The 22,539-nt window shown below is 37.9% G+C and overlaps 1 protein-coding gene across 2 annotated transcripts in view; it reads right to left on the bottom strand.

Annotated features, from left to right (window-relative positions):
* The window catches only part of SULT4A1 (sulfotransferase family 4A member 1), a 344,339-nt gene that overhangs the window by 80,652 nt on the left and 241,148 nt on the right, over nucleotides 1-22,539 (bottom strand). For both annotated transcript variants that reach the window (XM_044088492.1, XR_006366990.1), the window contains exon 5: nucleotides 18,818-18,912. In XM_044088492.1, the coding sequence (XP_043944427.1) occupies nucleotides 18,818-18,912 (95 nt within the window). The remainder of the gene's footprint in view (nucleotides 1-18,817; nucleotides 18,913-22,539) is intronic.

Here is a 22,539-nt window from a genome sequence, read left to right as displayed (position 1 = left end):
ACTTCGATGTTCTGATATAGACCCACACAAAAGACCTACCAACAAATACCTAATCTATATAATACAATGATTCCTTTTACAGCCTTTGCAGATGATCTGAACATATATTTTACAATACCAAGCTCAGATATTGAGAAAAAATTAACCTCTATAAGCACTTATTCGAAATTTTCTAATTATAAGATAAACATCCAGAAAAATCACTAATATTTCCTACCAGCCTATCCTCCAAACTAATGATATATCCCCTACCTACAGAAATTTAATTTAAACACACTATGAAATACCTTGGAATTACCTTTCACCAGGACTCATCATTAATGTACCAAAGCAATTTAACAAATTTATGGTCGACAACACAACATGACCTCCATAGATGGGAAAAATTACACCTATCATTATGAGCCAAGATTGCCACTATCAAAATAAACATCCTACCCAGAACGTTATACTTATTCAATGCTAAGGACATACCAATACAAACTAAGTTCTTCCATAATCTATATTCATCTCTCCAAGTTTGTATGGTATCCTAAATCAATCAGAGTTACATACAAAAACCTGATTCACCCTAATGAAAGGGGAGGCTTAGCACTCCCAGATTTCAAATTATACTATGACATAATAAGAGCCAATAGGATTCTGGCAATATCTGAATACAACCCAAACAAGAAAACATGGTCTCCTACTTGGACAACTCTATATTATAATTATGTCAAATCATTAAATATAAACCCCCAACCTCTTCCATTCTTAGACAAAAATAGCCTGAAGAACTGAAGATACATAAAACACTTGGCAACAAAATAAAGGCACTACAAAAAACTTCTTAATTCGCTGAATTTATACAATGCCTTTATTATAATGCAACCTTTACATATGAATCCTAACCATAAATTAATGATAAAATGTTAAACTTAAAACCACACCCCTTATTAAGAGAGCTGACGGTCTTAGACCTTTATTCATATAAAAGCCAATCTCTCACAGAACTGAGAACAACATTGAAACTACCTAAACAATACCTAATTGTGCTAAGACAAACCAGATATATGTGTGCCACTGTACTAAACAATCCCTCAATTACACAGAATGACATAAGCTTAGTTAAAACACTCTGGTCCCTACTAACACTGAGGAAAAAAACAATATCCAGCTCATACAAGCTTATTATAACAATAAGATTCCAAGAACAGATACTATTCCCAAAATACTACATCCACTAATATCTAATGACCAAATAACTCAGTCTATACAAATGACCAAGAAATATATTCCCTTTAGAAAATTGAGCCACACACAGTTCATGATACTAAATAATGCGTATCTTATTCCGACACTAACAAACAAATTTAAACCTACTTCATCCCCCCTATGGCCACACTGTGATAATCAGAATGCAATGCTGACATACTTCATATATTCTGGAGCTGTAAATGCTCATACAACTTATGGTGTTCACTTAAAGTCAGATTAAGCAAAATGGGATATGAAAAATCTACATTATCCTTGAAATTCTCTCTAGTACATGTTCCCCCTGTGAAGTTAAAGAGGCAACAGGAATGAATACTAGTTACACTGTTCGCACTTATTACATCACACTGAACTGGAAAGCTAGAACCCAGCTGTCCTGGAATGGATTCAGACAATTAGCTATTAGGTACATAACAGCACACAGATTCTTAATGCATACTCAAAAAACAAACAGACATTTTGTTGAATTTTGGAATTCATTAATAGACCATATCTTGAGATAAAATTCAATGACTCCTAACAACTAACTATTAAATCATAAAACTGTACTCCTCCTCATCTTGCCCCCCCTCCTCCTCCCCTTGTACCAGTATCTTTATAATTATAAAATTTGAGGATACTGGTTACAACTCTACTGAGCTCTCTACTTCCCCAGTGGTAATCACTACATATCTAGTATACTCACAATGACATTATATATTATTGTGTTCTGCTGGCAAGCAGTACATATGTATATATGTATATAGTTTTTTATGGAATTTTTTTATGATTAGCCTCAACTTCTTGTTAATCATACGTGATACCAACTTGTCATTTTATTATTTTTCTTTGTACTTAATGTTATTTACCCATACTTGCTCTTCTATTTCGAAATGTTAGTTCTTGGTGTTGAACTCAATGGAAATGTCATTTAAGAAAAGTCAATAAAAAGATTGTTAACAAAAAAAAAAGAACTAACTGTGGGGAAGGAGGCCTGCAGTGAGCCTGTGAATGCTGGCAATAATCAATCAATGGTAAACAGGTACTGAAAATGTATTTTATGTTATTTATTTAATTATATTTGTTTACCGGGGAAATACACTGAGCAGAACTGACTGTTTGCAGGTAAAGCCTGGATGTAAAACATTCACAAGTAGAAGAGTACAGAATAATAACAGTAGTAGTAAGTTGAGAGAGATGGCACCAAATACAAAAATGATCAAGTATAAAATACAAAAAGACCTAAAAATACCATCAAGGTAACAACAACTGGGAAACTGCTGCACTTGGTTAGCAGCTAATGGTGGTCTTTAAGGTCCTTTCTGAACTTTCAAAAGTTGGAGCTTTCTCTGAGAAATGGTGGAAAAGATTGCCAAAGAGAAGGAGCAACTAGAGAGAAGATATGTCTTCTGCACTGGAAAAAAATATCTTGGAGTAGTGAGAGAGGGAAAAATTATCTTGGAGTAGTGAGAGAGGGTGCAGTTTGCGAGTAGTGACATAGGTTGTATGAAGAGGGACCTGCCTGGCTTCTAAGGATCCCCTCATCTACTTTAAGCCTTGCCAAATTGGATCATCTTTTTCTGCTGCCCCAGTACTCCCTCCTGTTTGTACAGTAATTGACAAACTTTTTACCTACTACCCTGCAATAAGGGACCTGCCTGGCTTCTAAGGATCCCCTCATCTACTTCAAGCCTTGCCAAATTGAATCATCTTTTTCTCCTGCCCCAGTACTCTCTCCTGTTTGTACAGTAATTGACAAACTTTTTACCCACTACCCTGCAATAAGGGACCTGCCTGGCTTCTAAGGATCCCCTCATCTACTTCAAGCCTTGCCAAATTGGATCATCTTTTTCTGCTGCTCCAGTACTCTCTCCTGTTAGTACAGTAATTGACAAACTTTTTACCCACTACCCTGCAATAAGGGACCTGCCTGGTTTCTAAGGATCCCCTCATCTACTTCAAGCCTTGCCAAATTGGATCATCTTTTTCTGCTGCCCCAGTACTCTCTCCTGTTTGTACAGTAATTGACAAAGTACTTTTCATCATTGCCCCATGTTGTAAGCAATTCTGTGTTTTGTCTTTTAAACTCTGTAAACTAATTTTAGCCACTGTGTCAGGAAAGCCAGCAGCCAGACTCCTCTCCCGGACCAGTATTACCTAATAGCTTTCCCCTCGCTGCTTACCTTATCCTTCCCTACTTGCTAAATTCCTTTTCTTGGTTACCTGTTGTAATAATCTTTCTGCCCACTAGGTGGCAGTCTAATCTGGCCTAGAGCCCTTACTCTTTCCCCCAGTTTTGCTAGTTTCAGCTCACTACATTCTTTTTCCTATTTTCTCTTCCCTTGCCCTGCTGCCTAGCTATTCCCCTAATATTCTCTCTCTGCTCCTAGTCCGTACTCTTCTCATCCTCTACCCACAGCAGACTATTATTCTTTTTATTCTTCCCTCTTCACTATCCTTTTTCTTACATCATACCTGCTCCACTAGAAGCTACTTACCTGCTCCACCTTCTCTCTCTGGGTTGTTACTGCTCACTGATTGTCTCTGCTGAATCCTCCACTACTTGCTCTGACCTGCTCCGTTCACCCTACGGGCTCACTCCGCTCCCCTACCCTACCCCCAATTCCCACCCACCCCCAGTGCTATTAAACCTATACCTGTCTAGCCACACTCACTTTTCTACTCACCCTGTCACCTTAAACTACTACTTATCAACTCCACCCCTACTCTCTCCTTAATCATCTCCACACTATTGCAAGTGACAATAACCACTCCACTCTACCTTTATCTTCATTTCTACTCTCCCCCAAACCTCCTCTGCCTATCCTACCACACTATATCTTTTATTTTACCCTACCCAACAACTTACATAACCTCTTAACCCTACTATTACAAATGGCCTACTTACATAAGCCTATCCTCGAAAAAGTCTTCTCATTTCTTCATTAATATTCCTAACCTTCACTTATGCCCTAACCTTCTATGAACACTTCTCTCTGGTTTGCAAAGTACCTCCCCACCAGCAAACTCTACTAATTACACATCTCAACTCCTTCTCCCACAGCAACATAACCTCTACTTCAGCTTATCTATTTCCAAGGTTTCATAGATATTCCCATGTTACTTACTTCCCCAACAAGACAAGCCTACCCAAGTACTATAAAATTATAAAAACTTTGTTAAAACCTTCCTCACATCTTCTATTAGATGGGGACATTCATCCTAATCCTGGTCCAATTCCGCAAACTGACAATAATCTACAAAAACAATCAGCCAATGATGTTTCTACCTCTATAAGATTAGGTAACTCTCTCAGAATAGCTCAACTTAATATCCATAGAATTAACAACAAACTTAGTCAAGTGCATGCTCTATTACAAGTACATGCATTTGATATCCTTTGCCTTCTGGAAACTTGGTTGAAACCTTCTACTCATAACCTAGAAATAACCCCACCAGGATATAACATCCTAAGATGCGACACATCCAAAAAGGGTGGGGGTTTAGCCATCTTGTATAAATCTGAACTTCTCATTTCATCCTACAATGTGTTACTACCCTCAAATACCAATGCAGAAACCCTTACCATCAAACTCCAAATTAATAAATCTAAATCTATCTATATAATTTGCTCCTACATTCCTCCAGGAAATAATATTAACACTCTTGAAAACATTCTTAGTAGCCTTTCCACCCTCCAACCTCAAGAAATTATTGTACTAGGTGACTTTAACATAGACTGGACCACATGTAGCTCCCTCAATCCTAATACCCACATAAATCTATATGGTTTCACTCAAATAATAAACACCCCAACAAGAATCCACAAACCTAGTAATAAGGAGACTACTCTTGACTGTATCCTTATAAACAGTCACCCTGAAACTTATACTCCAGGAACTCTCCCAGATGACATTAGTGACCATGTTCTAACCTACATAACAAAACAAAAGGCATACAGCTCTAATAATAACAATTTTTTAACCTACCATTCTAAAAAACACTTCCAAACCGAGAGCTTTCAAAATGAGCTAAAGGCCTGTAACTGGTCACATCTAAAGCAACTTAAACTGGATGAAGCAGTTTCTTACTTTAATACTAAATTCCTACAAATCCTAAACTGCTATGCCCCCCTCCGCTCTTCCCGAGTTAGGACCAAAATAGCCCCATGGCTAACAAAACAAACCAGAGAAAAAATGTTCCTACGGAACAAAATATGGGCCAAATGGAGAGCCTCTAAGAGCTCTACAGACCACCTATACTTTAAACAGCTAAGAAATGCTACCAAAAAGGACATTATCTTAGACAAGAAAAACTATTATTCCCACCTTCAACAATCACACTCAAAAAACCCTCAAAAGTTTTGGTCAGGCATTAATAAACTTCTCAAACCAGGAAAGGCTAAAACTCCAACCACATGCTCAATTCCCCATAATAGTCCTATGCAAATAGCCAATGCCTTTAACAATTACTTCACTGAAGCTATTCAAACTCTAGCAAAAACACTTTCGCCCATTACCCCTGTCCTTTACAATATACAAACAGTTCATTTCCCTCCTTCCATATACAACCTGTGCCAACATCCTTTATCTGCAAACTCCTTCAAAAACTCAAACCTTGCACCCCTTCTGCTGACTGCCTGCCAGCAGAATACCTTCAAATAGCTGCCAAAGCCATAGCATATCCCATATCCATCCTTATAAACAGAACAATCACAGAAGGTACCATCCCTTCCATATGGAAAGTCTCCCATATAATCCCCTTACATAAAGGAGGTAAATCCACTGATATCTCCAACTTCCAACCAATTGCATTACTCTCTCCACTAGCCAAAATAATGGAAAAATGTATTCACCATCAACTACTTCAACACCTGCTCCACAATAATTTACTTGTTAACTGCCAGCACGGCTTTAGGCCCTTTCATAGCACTACTACTGCCCTGCTAACTTTTACTGACTCTATAAACAGGAATTGAAACAAAATCTCTCTCTCTTCCGCACTATTCATTGACCTATCAAATGCCTTTGATATGGTCAACCATAACTTACTTATCAGTGTGCTAAAAGCCCAATCTCTTGACCCACAAGCAGTTCTTTGGTTTAAATCCTATCTAGAAAATAGACAACAAGCAGTGCTCTGGGACAATAATCTCTCCACAACCCTCCCCGTGAACAGTGGAGTCCCTCAAGGCTCTATCCTAGGCCCTCTTCTTTTTTCCATTTTTATTAATGGTCTCCATACTGTTTTTCCTCAAGCCACCTGAATACAATACGCTGATGACTCTACTGTAATCTGTGCTGCTAAGTCATCAACCTCTCTCCAGACCCTTACTCAAACTGTATTCAACTCTGTTGAAAATTGGTTCACCCATCATTGCCTACTCCTTAACCCCAAAAAAACAAAATTATTACTTTTTTCTCCCACCCAAAAATCACTGCAGATCCACTTCACAATTACCTTTAATAATGGAACTAGTATTTCCCCTGAAACTACTAAACATCTCCTGGGCATAACCATTGATCATAACCTCAGCTATGATGACCATATCAACAATACTATAAAAACTGTCAATAAAAAATTAGGCTCCCTGTATAGAATCAAACCCTTCATCACACCACTAGCTAGAACCACCATTGCCCAGACTCATCTCACTTCTACCCTATTCTATGCTTCCGCCGTATATACCAATATATCAAAGCACAATCTTACCAAGCTTGAAACTAGCTATAATAATATAGTCAGATTTGCCACTGGCTCCCCTTATAGAGCCCACTACTGTCTCAACCTTAAACAACTCGGATGGTCAGAACTACAAAACCAACTACTATTTAATCAATGTGTGGTCACACAAAAAATTCTTTATCACCCAAATAATATCCCCATCCTTTCTAACCTGATTTCCCCATATAAAAATCTTACAACTCTACACTCAGCTAATAAGCTACTAATTTCCAACATTAAATCTAATAACAAAGCTGGGGACTCACTCTTTACCAATGTTGTGGGCAGAATCTGGAACAAGCTTCCTAGAACACTCACTTCTCTCTCATCTACACCACTCTTCAAGAAACATCTCAAAGAACATCTAAAAATACATTGGCTTTGTCCCTGCTCTAAGCCTGACTGAATCATGCTTATCCTCTTATTATTTCTTCTTGCTATACCCCTTCCTCCTGGGCTATGGCCCCTCTGCAGCATTAATCAATAGAAGCTAACCTTATACCAGTACTTGTGTTTTCCTGCCTTTTCTCTTTCTCCTCCTTTGACTTAATGAATGATAATTTTCAAATATTGTGTAAACTTGTACTTGATTGTATCTTAAACCTACGAAAGACTTTGTACTTGATTGTTTCTTAAACCTATGCAAAGACTCTGTACTATTGTTCACAAAAACAATTTTTATTTTTTTTCCAACCATTGTTGCTCTCTAATGTATTTGAATCTAGTCATATTTTAATTATTGTATTCCGTAATTTACTTAATGCTTGGAGCTTTTCTCCCTAGGCCTCTACTGAAAATGGACATGTATCCAGCTAGAGTAGCCCGGTCAACAAATATAAAATAAATAAAAATAAAATAAAAATTTTCAGTTAATGTCTAACATATATGCTCTGAATGCCATGAGCTGTATGAAGAATATCAGTAAAGCAAATGTAGCAATGAAGTAAAAGTATCTGATGAAAACATTTATAAAAAGATTAGTAAACAGGAATTCAGCATGAGATGGACCTTTGTTGTAACAAAGGGAAAGTGATGTTTTCCTGGACAGAGGAATTTTCAATAGCCTGCTAAGCTGGTCTAAGGTTGATAAAGGAAAACATTTAGAAAGTACTCTATTTAGCCTGGAAAATGGAATAACCGGTTGGTGGGGAAATTACTCCTTTAGTACACCCAAGAAAGATAAGACTATAATGTTACCACGAAAAGATGAGGTCTGTAAGGAAACTGTGTATTTACTTTACAAGAAATAAGAAATGTAAGACTGTGAGTTTACCAGAGAAATAGTGTCCCTGTGAAAGGAGACTGCATATTTGCTCAACAAAAAGTATGAAGCTAAGAAACACAGTTTTCAAAAGCTCTCGGCATGCCCTTCTTCAGTGGAGCAAAGGACAGACAAGCAAGTGATTCAAATTTCAGTAGCAATGAGGGATGGCAGGCGTGGCTCTGAAAAAAATCCCAGAATAAATAATTCTTTCTGGGAAAACAACTTCTGAGAGTGAAGCTAAACATAAGTGGATTCAGAGAGAGGCACCCTAAATAACAGATGAGAAGACTCAAAAGATAGGCAGTATACAAAGAAGCCAAGTGGGCTCACAGAAAAGCACTCTAAGAAGTAGATAAGTGGTCTTAAAGAAAGGCATTGCAAAGTAGTGAGATTGCTAAAGAAACGGAAGAAAAAGAGATCTTTAAGAAAGGAAACTGCGGAAGCAATGGAAGTGATTATAAGAGGTCTCAGCTGTGTTGGACTAGAAACTAACAGTTTGTTTCAGATAAACAGAAAACATGAGAGACCTGAGAGCATTGGGGTAAAGATTGAAATTTTGTAAAGGATAGAATGTCCCCCTCTGCCTGCTTGGCCAAGATACCATTGGCAGTCGAGTAGATTGGCCAGGGATAGATGGCTAGCCCATGCTATTGCTCAGATCCCAGCATCTGAGTTGGGGGTTATGTGACATGCAGTGCTCCTTAAGCATCCCGTTCTGTTTACATAACCTGAAGCATCACATGTCCGCCATCAGGCAAAGATGGACAAATATGTATGAGTATAGTACCCAGTCAAAGCTGTTACAAACAGGTCTATATTAGTTCGCCGAAAGTTATTTTCAGCGAACACCTCTTTGTCGACACATATTCAGCAAAAATCACTTCTGTGATTCACTGAATTTTCCAAGGGCAATGAAACAATTGCTCCACAGCACAACGGAACCCATAACTAACTAAATCAAACCCACCCAAGTGGGCAAGTTTTTCCCCCACACCCCCCAACTATATACAGTATACCAACTCCAAGATAGCACTCTCAGAGAATCATGGAAGTGATTTTCACTGAATATGCACTGATGAAGAGGTACTTGCTGAAAATAACTTTCTGCGAGCTAATATAGACCTGTTATAAAGCACAGTCGCTCAAAACTGCAATAGTGTTTGGAGGTTCTGAAGAAATGTATAAGTTTATAGTTCTAAATATGAACATGGTTATGACCATTTTGAGGCTTAGATGTTGGAGTATAAACATTATCTTGCGACTTGTATGGTCATTTTTTTTTCAAATCACATACCTACTAGATGAAATTTCATCTTTGTAAAATTCACACGTCTGTTTACGCTAAACTCATATTCCCTGTATAAAGTCTAGGACACTTTACGGTTTACTAACTTGCTGTCATCTGTCATTCTGCTCCCTCACCAGGATAACATCTTGGTACCACTGTATATTAGAAATTCTTTGGTGTACCTGACTTGCCCAGCCTTAGAGTGTAGAGAAATAAAGCCCTAACTACACTCCAGATGACCCTGTCTAGTGACATGAGTGCTGAAAGGACCAGGTGGGGGAATTACGGAAGTGAAGATCTGACAATGGCTTGACCATCCTGGGTGAAGGGTGGCAGCTTATTTGACACCTGAAGAAGTACAGGTTTGTCACCCACAGAAAGAAGCCAGGTGTGCACATGCTACAGTCCACAAGAGATAGCATGCATGTGTGACCTGTAAAAGCAGCTGATTTTGTACCTTACAAGCTGTGTGGACAGGGTTAGGGCTGTCCACAGGATCTGCAGAATGACCTGCTCTCTAGCACCTTACTCTGTCCTTTATGGAGGAATGAATGGCCTTATACTGTTCAATGGTTAGGGCATGAATAGGCTGGCAGCAGAACTCTCAATTGTCCCTATTTTGCAGGAGCACTCATATTTTTAGGCCTAATTTACCCCTGCACCTGGCATCCCTATTTTTAGAGGTATGTCCCTATTTTCAAGTTTGATTTATCCCCTTCACACAATTTTCTGAATGCTCCTTATCACATGTTATGTTTAATACAGAGAAATACACAGAAAACATACTACAATACCATAGCATTAATAATTTAAAAAATGAGGATAAACATCTTACAGCTCCCCTTTTCAGAAGCAAAAAGGAACGACTTTGTGTAGCAGAATTTTGCGATACAATTCATTAAAGTCTACACAGTCTACACTGTCTCTCTGATAATATGCTTGTATTTTTCCATCATTTTGTCACTGTTTTTTAAACATATTTCTGAGTAGTATCCTAATTTCCTATTGGAAGTGGGAAGATTTATATGCTATTTGGTATTCAAATTGTATGAGATTTTAATTAGATGCCCAGATTTTGGCTGATGTTCTTGCTTTTCAAAAAACTTTTTTACCTATTTTATTGCATGCAGGTGCAGAGTTATGGCTGGCAGACTCTTATCTAGACAAGTGAAATCCAATGCTTTCATCCATGGAGGAATAAATGGGCCATTGGGCCATTTGGATGAAGGCTGGGAAAACCATTGGGCAAGTTCTGCAGACCCAATTTAAAAAAAAATCTTTAGAGTGGCTGGGTCATTGCTTGCAGACAAATAATAGGTACATGTTCCACTCTTTAAAATGAGTCATAAAGGAACATCCTTTATGTACTTGAATTGCTGAGAACTTTACAGAAGTATGGTGTATTGTAAATTCCTGCTAAAGGCACAGCAGTTAAGGTATGCTGTCCTGAATCTCTAACTAACGATTGGCACCAAAAAAACAATTCACACAGTAATTATTCCTCTTCCTGTAAAAACAAAAAAAAAACATCCTCAACTATAGAATCTCAAAACATAAAAAATCATTAATTCATGCATGAGACTTTACTGGTTTAGCTAAAACAAAAGAAGCAATAAGGGAAATATGCTAGTGAAAGGGACAAACTGAAATCTCATAAAGAATGGCACTTTTCCAATATTACTGCAGAAGTGCCTGCAACCCCTAAGAGTGCCCAGCTCTAATTATGCAATGTAAGCAAGTATAACATTTATTTCATATCTGTTTTGTTATAAATAATGTAAATATACTTCCTCAGCAATTTGTTTTTGAGGAATTTGCAGTTACATGAAATTTGAAGTGATGTAGCCAGCTCTGTTGGCAGACGTGGGATAAAGCATTATGACCCAGATGACACAAGTTTGATTAGTAGTTAGGGCAGCTTAGGATCTAGCACGATGAAGGAGAGGCATGATATGGATGAGCCAGCTCACCTTTCCCTGTGGGGAAGAAACATGTACATTGGTACACATCCCTGACAGAGACCAAAGATCATGCAGAGGTGCTGTGTATAGATGTGGGCAAGGACCTTGGTTACATATGTATGGAAGCAGGTATATCTATCATGCCAAACCATTACACATCTTCCCTTTTAATGCTTTGGGTATACACAGTGGATGTTAGGGCTTTATGGAAACCCCCAATCCCTGTGTGCATGGGTGATGGTACTGTTCTAGGCTGGCTTGACACGTGCCTTAACGAAAACGCATGCGCTGAAAAGTCTCTTGTCCCAAAAGGAATTAAATTGTCAACTGAATGGTGGGATGGGTGATTGATGAAAAAAAAACTGAAGCGCTGTAATTACAAGATTTGAGACACCAACCACCCACATATGCATGATGTCATTGTTACTACATAAGGTGGTCCTGCATAACATATTTGAACAGTTGTGAAACCCGTGCGCTGGCCCAGTAATCAAGGAGCCTCAATCCTCACCACTAACACCAGTGAGGGGCGTACAGATTGGAAGGATAACAAATACACACGCAGTAAAGTACAATTTCCCCTTAAGAGCACACAGAGATCACAATCAGTCTGGGGATGGTTTCTCCCTTTCTCTCCAGATCCCCAGTAAGACTCCCCAGTGGCACAGCTATAGAGTGGGGTCCTTAGCCAGGGTCCCAAGCCAAGTCCTCCTAGCACTCTCTCTGTCCAACCAGTGCTTTGTGTCCCTGCCCAAGTAGCTGACACACACACACACACACACACACACACACACACACACACACACACACACACACACACACACACACTTTGAGATATGATTTATAAACAGCCACACAGACACTCCTAGGGAAGGCTAGCACAGGTTCAATAGCTCTGCCCCTTCTGTTCAGGCTATAAGGTAGTAATCACTGCTACCAGGACCCTTACATATTGGCTACTAAAAAGCCCTTACCAAAGGGTGTCCAATTATTACTGTGCAATATTATTATCCAAATGGTAAAAGTGACTGAGCAGCAAGGCTTATTTGGAGTGGCTTTGTACAGTATCACTATATACATGCAATGTACTCTAGAGCTTAAATTACCTCTACACAAAACAGCCACAGTTGAAAGGTTTAAACATATTTAATAAATAATAAAAACACAAGACAAATCTCCACAATTCAACACAGTGCTAGTCAAGAGTTTAGAGATCACAGGAAAGTGCTTAAAATAATATTGTAGAATAGTCTGACATAAAAATATGTGGAACATATTTCTCTCTTTTTTTGATTATTTGTGTCATGCTGGGAGATGGAGAGTGCAGCCGGTTCCCCTCGACAAGCGGAGGAAAGGAGAGACTATTTAGGGGAAACTCGCAAACTTGTTGGACAGGTGTCGCAAATGGTAGACATACTCACACCCATTTGCCAAGTGATGGGGCTGATGCTTAGTGGTTCCTTCCCACCTGCAAACCAGGAAGGATTGAACAGTTTTTTGAACAAGCAGCATTCTTTGGAAACTCATGGGCTTGGTGATGAGGCCACCTTAAATTATGTTAACAGTAATGATGGAACTTGATTGGGGCTGGGGATATTGGCACACCAAAAGCCCTTTTTTCATAGACTAAGGGAGGAAGCTTGAATGAGCACGGGATTAAGAATACGAGAGTTTCCAACTCGCAACAAGATGATTGTTTGCTTGTACATAATAACCAACAGAGACTTCTACAAAATGGGAATTTTCAAGCATGGCTTGATCATAAATCTTTTAACAATTTTAACAATGTTGATGTTTGTGATAGGGAAAAGGGGGGGGACTGCTGAGCCTGATACTTTCAGAAACTCCCTAAATAAACTTTCCAATTTGTTATTTAGATTTAAATCATTACAAATTGATAAGTATTTAAATTAATGTTTGAAAAAATAAATTGTACCCAAAGGTCTTAGGGTCTTTAAATACCCCAATAAGGTTACAAAGGAGTCTGATCTACATAAAGAATTATTAGAAATATTTAATAAATGTGGATTGGACATTGTAAGGGTTACAATTAAACAGAATGAAGCCGGTATGGCAGTTCTACTTGAAGGGATTGACTTGCCCAATAGACATATTACATCAGGCCTTCTGTTTACTGTAGAAAATCTATTACTTTAAGTTCTTAGAGAATATTGATGACAAATGTAATATGAATATGAAGAGGAAGACAAAAAAATTGGAAAGGGATATAAAGAAATACAGGGACAAAACATGTTATCCAGACCTTAAAGGGACTGTTAGACAAAAATCATGAGTTGAAGGCCATCAGAGGGGGGGGGGTGGTGGAAGTAGAACATCATGCCGAGGTGGGGGAGGGGTATGACCATATGGACAATTTTAGAGAAGACCCTTTAGAGATACCCCCACCTCACCGCTCTGAGAGGAATTTGAACCAGAAAGTTTCATATTACCCCCCACATTTTGCTTGGGGGCAAGGCGGGGGGGTGCCAGGGAAAGAGAGGGAACTATTAGATTCCCCAAGGGTAGTTATTCATCAAGAAGGGGCCATATATACATACAATAATTTTAACATTTTTAATTACAGTGACATAACATTAACTGTGGATCACTTTAAATTACCGGCCAAGGGGTTCAAGTTTATCCCCAATTCCAGAGTGGATACAAGTAAATTTTTGTTAGATTTCAAATTATTTTTGTGAAAGATAAGCCTTGCGTTGGTATTTCAGGGTGTTAAACAACCCCATGAAGGGGAGAGTTTGAGACAGAGAAGTACTTTCAACCCTCCCATACATCCCCAGTTAAAAAACTTTAAAGTGCTGGTCAATAAGGCTATCTGACAGTGGCAATCAGGCAAATCACAATATAGAAAGTACAACATGGATAAGAATGAATGGGAGGTGTTGAATAACTTGAGGATGAACCGTAATGTCCAGGTTATGAAACCAGACAAGGGAGGGGTGCAGTTATCATGAATACGTTGATGTATGAGGGAAAGATGTTACACTTATTGGGAGATTCCGACACCTACAGGCGAGTATCGAAAAATTAGGTCAATATAGCCTACAAAAAAATGTATTTGGCAATAAATGATTTACTGTTAGAGAGGCTTATTGATCTTAATGACCTGCATTACTTAACCAACAACAGACCTAGGGTGCCTGTGATATTTGGTATACGCAAAGTACACAAGGATTTTGATAGCCCCCCCCCCCCCGAGACCAATAGTTTCAGCTGATGGATCTAAAACGGCACCCCTGGCTAAATTCCTTGATGTAAAACTCAAGACTTTATGGGGTACCAACACCCAGATTCTAAAAGATTCCTGGGAATTTCTGAAGGGGATTAATCCCAAGGAAAACTACTCATTAATGACTTTTGTAACCATTGATATTAAGGATCTTTTTACTGTCATCCCCCACAGTATTGGACTTCAGTTGTTACAGGAATTTCTGGTTGAGAGATGTAAGGCTTCCACCAATGACTTGCATTTGATTCTTCATCTGATGGAGTTAGTGTTACACAATAATTTTATATATTTTGGGGGAGAATTTTTCCATCAGCTCAAGGGTGTAGCAATGGGGGCCAATTGTGCCCCCACCTACGCCAACATTGTATTGGCTTGGTGGGAGCAGAAATTCATCCTTGAATCTGAATTTAAAAAGTATTGGTTACAATATGTAAGATTCTTGGATGATATTTGTTTGCTCTGGGTGGGGTGAGATGAGACGTTACATGAGTTTTTAGCCTATATAGAGACCACCACCAATTTCTTGCATTTTACTTATAATATTTCCAAGAACACTTTACAGTTTCTAGATGTACAGATTGATACAATAGAAAACGGGAATATTAAATCCAGAATTTTTAGAAAAAACACTTATTCCAACTCCTTCTTACATTTTAGCAGCTCACAACCCCTTTTTCAGAAAAAGAGCTTGGTAAGGGGGCAGTACATCTGTGCTAGTAGGATGATTTCCAGTGATATTGATTATGAATTAGAATGTGATTTTTTTTAAATGCTCTTTTTAAAGAAAGAGGATATCCTCAGGATCTTTTGGCTAACATCAGACTGGATGTCAGCTCTAATGGAGGCAATAAATGTTGTCCGGTATTAGGTTTGGTATTTAATGACAAACATAAACTGATTGAAAAAGAGATTACGAATAACGATGGCAATTATGGGATTTTTATTATCGAATACAACACTGACATTTTGCATTGTAACCACATTGTTAGAAACGAATGGAATAAGTTTTTGGAGCTTACTGATTTACCGTTTGAAAAGAATGTACCAATAAAAAGGGGAAGAACTTAAAAAATTTATTGGAGGGTCATGGAAGATTTATGAATGGTGGTGGTAAACCTAAGGGAACATACCCCTGTGGGGCTTGCTCCTAATGCCAATACATTGCATACACTGAATGCGTTTACCTTCCTAGTATGGACAGAAAGATTAGTGGTCAGTTTTATTTCAACTGCAATAGTGAGAGAGTAGTATATATGGCTAGGTGCTCCATTTGTAATGCATTCTAAGTAGGCAAGACAGAGCGGAAGATCCGTAGGCGTATATACGAACACACGTATGAAATCAAGTCAAAGAATGATAAGAATGCTTTATTTAAACATACTGTGGTTTATCAACAGGCCACTTTTACCTTTTTTATTCTTCAACAAGTACAGGTGGATAAAAGAGGAGGACATTGGGAAAACCTGCTGGAATATAGAGAACTTTACTGGCAGGTCACCCTGGATGCAGCAAGGTACCCAGGACTCAATGAGCATATTAACATCGCTCCACTTTTAAAATTAAGGGCTGCTAAACTTTGAGATGAATTCAATTATGAAGTTTTAATTTTAAAATGATTTAATGCATTGTACATATTCTATTTAATGCATTTTATACACACTTTTTAACTGATTGTACCTTCAGTAGATATAATTTGGCCAGTAGGGGGTGCTATGTTACCATATTGTATGTAGCATATTATCATATATTTTTAATGTTTGTATGTGTTTATCCATCTTAATGAATTTGAGAAGTTTACTAAGTACTATGTACCTTGTAAGTGATCATTCAGATAGATGTGGGTTGATTTTTTATGGAACTCTTAGGGTTTAGTTTAAAATGCTTTATAAATGGTGCTTTACAACAAACTGTGTAGTACATTTTATTATTGAGGATGTTTTTACGTCACTTATTGATTAATCGGATGAGGTTTATGATTGGCGTCACGAAAACCTAAGTGTATATAAGCAAAAGGTCTTTGTTAATGGGTGTATTTCTGATGAAGTCTTTCTTAGACGAAAACGTGTGAACTCGGTAGCATTAATAAAGTGTTTGGTGGATTCTCACAGTGCTGGCTTGCCATTTTGTTTTGTTCTGATTCTTGTTCTGGTTATTCATGACTGCCGTGGAACATATTTCTCTCTTTTTCTGACATAAATACAGAAAACAACTAGACTAAACATACTATTTTCTATCTATTTCTATGAGAGACACTAAAGTCTAAGATCCTACTTACATACAGACAGAGCAAAGCAAGTGCTGGTGAGTGGTTAGTTCTGAAGACAAACGCAAAATGCTTTGTCTCTGAGAAAGTCCTTTAAATTGATAATACATCCTGCTAACTCATTTTAGATTACATCATTCTTAACAATTCTCTGGTTTCCCAGGCTAACAGAAACTCTACATTAACATTTCTTAGTAAGCTTGCATCTGGTTAGGAAACTACAGCAATTAAAGACATTATATATGTAAAATCTAGCAATTAACTCTAGTCTCAAAACAATAGAAAGAATCTGCTGGTTCAGACACCACGGCTCCGAGCCCTGAGATCAAAACAGTCATAAAATGCTTGACTTATCAGCTTTCTTACAGCAGAGTGCACTGTTGTTACATTTTTACAGCTCAACATCCAATACAGTCTTTTCACATTTAAGAGAACAAGCCTGTGGCTTATATTAATATTTACAAATGACAGAATTATCTACAAAATTCTATCTAGCTAGGCTGGCAGCCTTCACATATCTTCATAACAGTCAACAGACACTAAAAGAAGGCACTCTTCTTATATTAGACTGCCTGTATTTTATCCAGTGCTGGTTTCCTAGATGTTTGTACTTTTGTTGACCACTGTTTCCATAAAAATATGAGACTTCTCCATGTTCTGAATTGATTTCTGTCCCAACTCAAAAGCTGTGGTTTGACAGCAGACAGGTTACAGTTTCAAACTGTACCATCAGACTTGCTGCAGGAGACCCCACCTGCCACATACACAAAATGCATCACATTCCAGAACAGAATTGGGTCTGCAGCTGAAAAGCAGCATCATGTCTACCCCCAGCTTCATTAGGTATATGAGCTTCACTAGGAAAACAAAGAAGGATTTTAGTATTATTTTCACTGAAAAATTGTTCTGGCTTCAACATTTGCTTTTCACTTTGTTTTTTCCAAATTGCTTACTAGAAAAATGAGAAGAGAAGCCACTTAACCTGCCTGCATTCCTTCTTTTGGGGTTCTGCCATCCTGAACTTTCCACCTTAGCTCTCAACCTGTTTAATTAAGACTTGGGTACAAAACTGAAAATAATCAGGCATAACCACACATTATAATGGACACAGAATTATTAGAATTATTGACTTAAAAGGTTGTTAGAATAAGAAGCTACACATTAATATGTATTTTCTGAAAAAAGTACAGACATACAAAACTGTGACTATTTCCTTGCAGAAATCACAGTTCTTCAAAGGGACAGAACAAAATCAAAGACAGCCAAGACCTATGCTTTCCAATTTTCACATTCAGAATCCTGACAATGTTTTATTTTCATTAGTTTATTAACCTGATAAGGCCCACAAGGCTTAAATGCCTCCTCCTAGCAGTGACCTAGATCTACTTTGCTACATGCCCTACTCCAGACCTTCACATTATGCAAGTGCAGACTGAAGGAATCAAACCCACAGCTATCAGGTAAAGTTTATTAGACTTAACCATCTGTGCCAGAGCAACATTACTGAAGCGCATTTAAAATAAATGTGTCCTTGGTTGTACATAGCCACCTTTATGTTTTTTTCATATGTCTAAGACAAACCAAGTACTATTCAGCACATTTCAAATAATTGTACCATATTTGTATCTTTTTGTATTTAATAAAAAGAACATTAGGGTACAAATGGTGATCCCAGAACTACAGCATAAAATTTATTAACACTCCATAGCCTTAACCCTGTCTTCTAGGCTAGCATTATTAAAGCTAATGTTTTGTCCTTGATTGTACATAGTCACCTGCATGTTATTCCCCAAGTCTAAGACAAACCAAGCAATAGAAACATTTTGAATGTCTTTACCTTATGCATATCTTCATATTTAATGAAAAGAACATTGGGGTCTAAACGGTGATCCCAAAACTCTTGCACATGTTCAAACCAGGAGCCATACCCCACTGCAAAATGACAAAAGAGGCAATGTAAGTGCTTTTTATTCAGGAAGTCAGCAAATGTTAATTACTATCATCTGCATTTTGGAAAGTAAATGTTACAACATAAAAACAAGTTTTTTAAATGCAAGTAATTTTGGATGCACTAAAATATTAAGAAAATACAGGGGAAGTAAATGTTTGACAATGAGCAATTGTTTCCGCTACAGTATATACAGTACAGAATGGCACTCAGTTTAAAATAAAAACTTTTAAAATTTTCTACATTTTTGTGTCCTTTGCTTTTAGCAGCAGTGGTCCTACTTATATCCAGCCTTTTAAAGGATTAGACCAGATAAAATCACTTTACATAGCAGATATAGGAGACTCTCTTTCTGATGCCCACCCTGTGGGAGGAATAAAAATGCCTTTTTGAAGTTTCAAGCAGTTTATTCAGTTAAGAAGGTAGATGGACTAGTGCTCTTGTTATAGCATACCAGACCTGATTAAAGCTTTCTGGATTACCTTTGGTTATTTTATATCCATCCTTTTAGGATTCACCACACTTGGAATATTAGGCATGACTTTAAAATATTATCTTCAGGAAAAAAGGTTCATTCTCCCTTCATGTGTGGAGGACCAATGCAAGATTTTTCTGACATGGGGGTTACACCCAAATTTACTTCCCACAAAATAATCTTCTTGGGTGGTGAAAGTCAGGGTACCTTTTTGGCTAGGCTTATATAGGCCCTAGGGCCAATAGCCTAGTACCTACCTATGAACCTATGAACAAAGGATAGGGCATGCAGGAAAGGGGTTACAGCACTTATCATATACTAGACGTTAACTCTGAATCTGATACTGGCTGTTTATACAGCTCTTACAGTGCAGGATTTAATCTGTAGGAGACAGTTCTGTTCTCTGCAAGCCAAAGCTGTTCCCAGTAATGCAAAATGAATTAGGTGTGGTGATATGAGTGATATGCAGGCATTATGTGTAATGACATCAGTGTTGGGCAAGCATTATGTGAAGTGATATCAGTGGTAGCCAGGAATTATGTGTGATAACATCAGTGGAGGGCAGACATTATATGCAGTGATATCAATTGGTGGGTAGACATTGTGTGCCATAATATCGGTGGTAGGCAGGCAATATATGCATGACATTAGTGATATGCAAGCATTATGTGCAGTAATATCAATGGTGAATAGACATTATGTGCCATGATATCACTGGTAGGTAAGCAATACATGCATGGCATTAGTGATATGCAAGTATGTGCAGTGTTATCAACTGTGGAAAGACACTAAGTGTAATGATATCAGTGGTATGCAGGAATTATGTGTAGTGATATCAGTGGTAGGCAGGAATTATGTGTAGTGATATCAGTGGTGGTCAGGAATTATGTGCAGAGATATTAATGGTGGATAAACATTTTTGTACTAAAATATCACTGATGGGGAGGCATTATGTGGAATAATATCGGTGGAAGGTAAATACGTGCAGTGATGTCAGCGGTAGGCAGGCATTATATGCAGGGATGTCACTGGTGGGCAAGCAGGCACTAGGTGTGATGATATCAGTAATAAAAAGACATTATGTACAATGATAAGCAGGCATTATCTGAACTGATATCAGTGGTAGACAGGCATTTTATGCAGTGATATCAGTGGACAGCAGATTTGCAGTAATAGTCAGACATTATGTGCTGTAGTAGTGGTAGGCAGACATTACTTGCTGTCATTTCAGCAGTGAAAAGGTACAATTTTCAATCATAGTGTTAGGTAGGCATTATTTACGGTGATATCAGTACTAGGCAGGCATTAAATACATGGATATCCATGCTAAGTAGGTATTACAGTTGGAGGCATAAGTGCAAATTACACAACAAATACACCTGTATCTATGTACTGTTGGCATTAGATGTATTGACATCAGTGTGGAGTACAACTACACAAAGAAAGCAGGCATCATGTGCAGTGACATAAGTGTGAAGTACACTTTATGTACAGAGTGACATCAATATCATGTCATGCAGTGACATCTCTATGAAGCAAACATACATTCTATGTAGTGACATCACTGAGAAACAAGCATTATGTGTAGTGATGTTATAATGAGGCAGACTTTATACAAACTGCGGCATCAGTGTGAAGCAGATATTATATAAAGTGGCATTGCTGAGAGACAGGTATCATGTACAGTGACAGTGTGAAGTAGGTTTTATGCATACAGTGAAAGTGTGAAGTAGACATTTTATTCAGTGATATCACTGAGGTGTAGGTATTATGTGCTGTGGCAAGTCTGAGGTAGACTTTACATGCAGTGACATCACTGAGAGAAAGGCATCATATGTAGAGACGCCAGTGTGAGGCAAACAGTGCATGCAGTAGCATTGCTGAGAGGCAGGCATTATGTGCATTTATTGTACTTTCTAAATTCACTATTTTGCACTGTATCTAGCAAATCATAACCGACATCTGAGGATCACTGCCTTGCTTCCTTATGGCTGGTGATGCTTTGACCCTGATAAGAACACTGATGTTATTGGCAGAATCTTTTAAGTGATGTGGATAACTTCTGAAGGCAAAAATAATTGTATTTCTCCAGGCTTTATGGAGGATGAAAAAAAGTATTTCAAGTTTCACATCTATTAAGAAAGCAAAGATGATAACCAAACTGTATTCTAACATCTCAATGTTCTGTTACAGGTATCAGTGAATACAAATGGAAGGAGTATAATAAAGAGAGCATTAGTGTACTGAATTCAGTGCTGAACCTCTTTGTCTCCATTTAGTCTTAAGAAATGGTAGCTACTAAAGAAGGGCTGTACTCCCCATCTTCAGGGTATGTCCCCTATTGGTGAGTTATGGAAGTACATATCCAAAAAACTGAACAGCCTGCTGTTGCACTTTGGTCTCTTTCAGGCTCACAGAGAGTCCCAGATGTCAGTGAATGTCTGCAGATGTACAACTTGGGGAAGGGGCACTCTTGCCATGTACAACGATGCAGTTGCCAAGTTAATGTACAGCAATGTGAGATGCCATTTAGCCATATCCCTAGAATTATAACAGAATCTGGGAAAGGTAATACAACAGTACACAGAAGTGAAAACAAAAATAATACAAGGCTAATTTTTGACAATGAGAAAAAGCAAAAAACATAAGTGGCTAGAAATCTATCCTCAGAAGAAATATACTAAAATCAGTATGAAACAAACTGAGGGTGAATAACAGAGCTGAAGGAAAAAAAAAATTAATAAAACTTTAATTGAATAATGAGTGCTTTTGTGCCAGCCAGGGCGCTTCTTCATATTTATAAAACAGATAGTCAACTAAAACAGTTAAATATAGTGACAAATCCAAGAATATCCATTCACATTCATTGTTGACAATACAATAAAGAAGTAAATTTGAGGTACGACACGAAAATATCATGATGTTTAATTCAAACAAAACATAAGAATGTTTAATATTTAAACAAAAAGGTCATACAGACAAAGTATTGAGTAAAAACTGCAAGCAAAACTCAGCCGAGCTAGAGTTTTCACTGTGTGATACCTTAAACCTCCAGCACTGGAGGCCCATGGGATATATGAAAATGACCCCTTAAGGATATTACATGTTTCAGCTATATGGCTTCCAGGATTGCACT

The sequence above is a fragment of the Protopterus annectens genome, chromosome 11.part0, assembly GCF_019279795.1.
Source record: "Protopterus annectens isolate FY-2018-M chromosome 11.part0, PAN1.0, whole genome shotgun sequence".
Taxonomy (NCBI): Eukaryota; Metazoa; Chordata; order Ceratodontiformes; family Protopteridae; genus Protopterus; species Protopterus annectens.
Note: the sequence above shows the minus strand (reverse complement) of the source record. Positions and strands in the feature narration are given on the sequence as shown.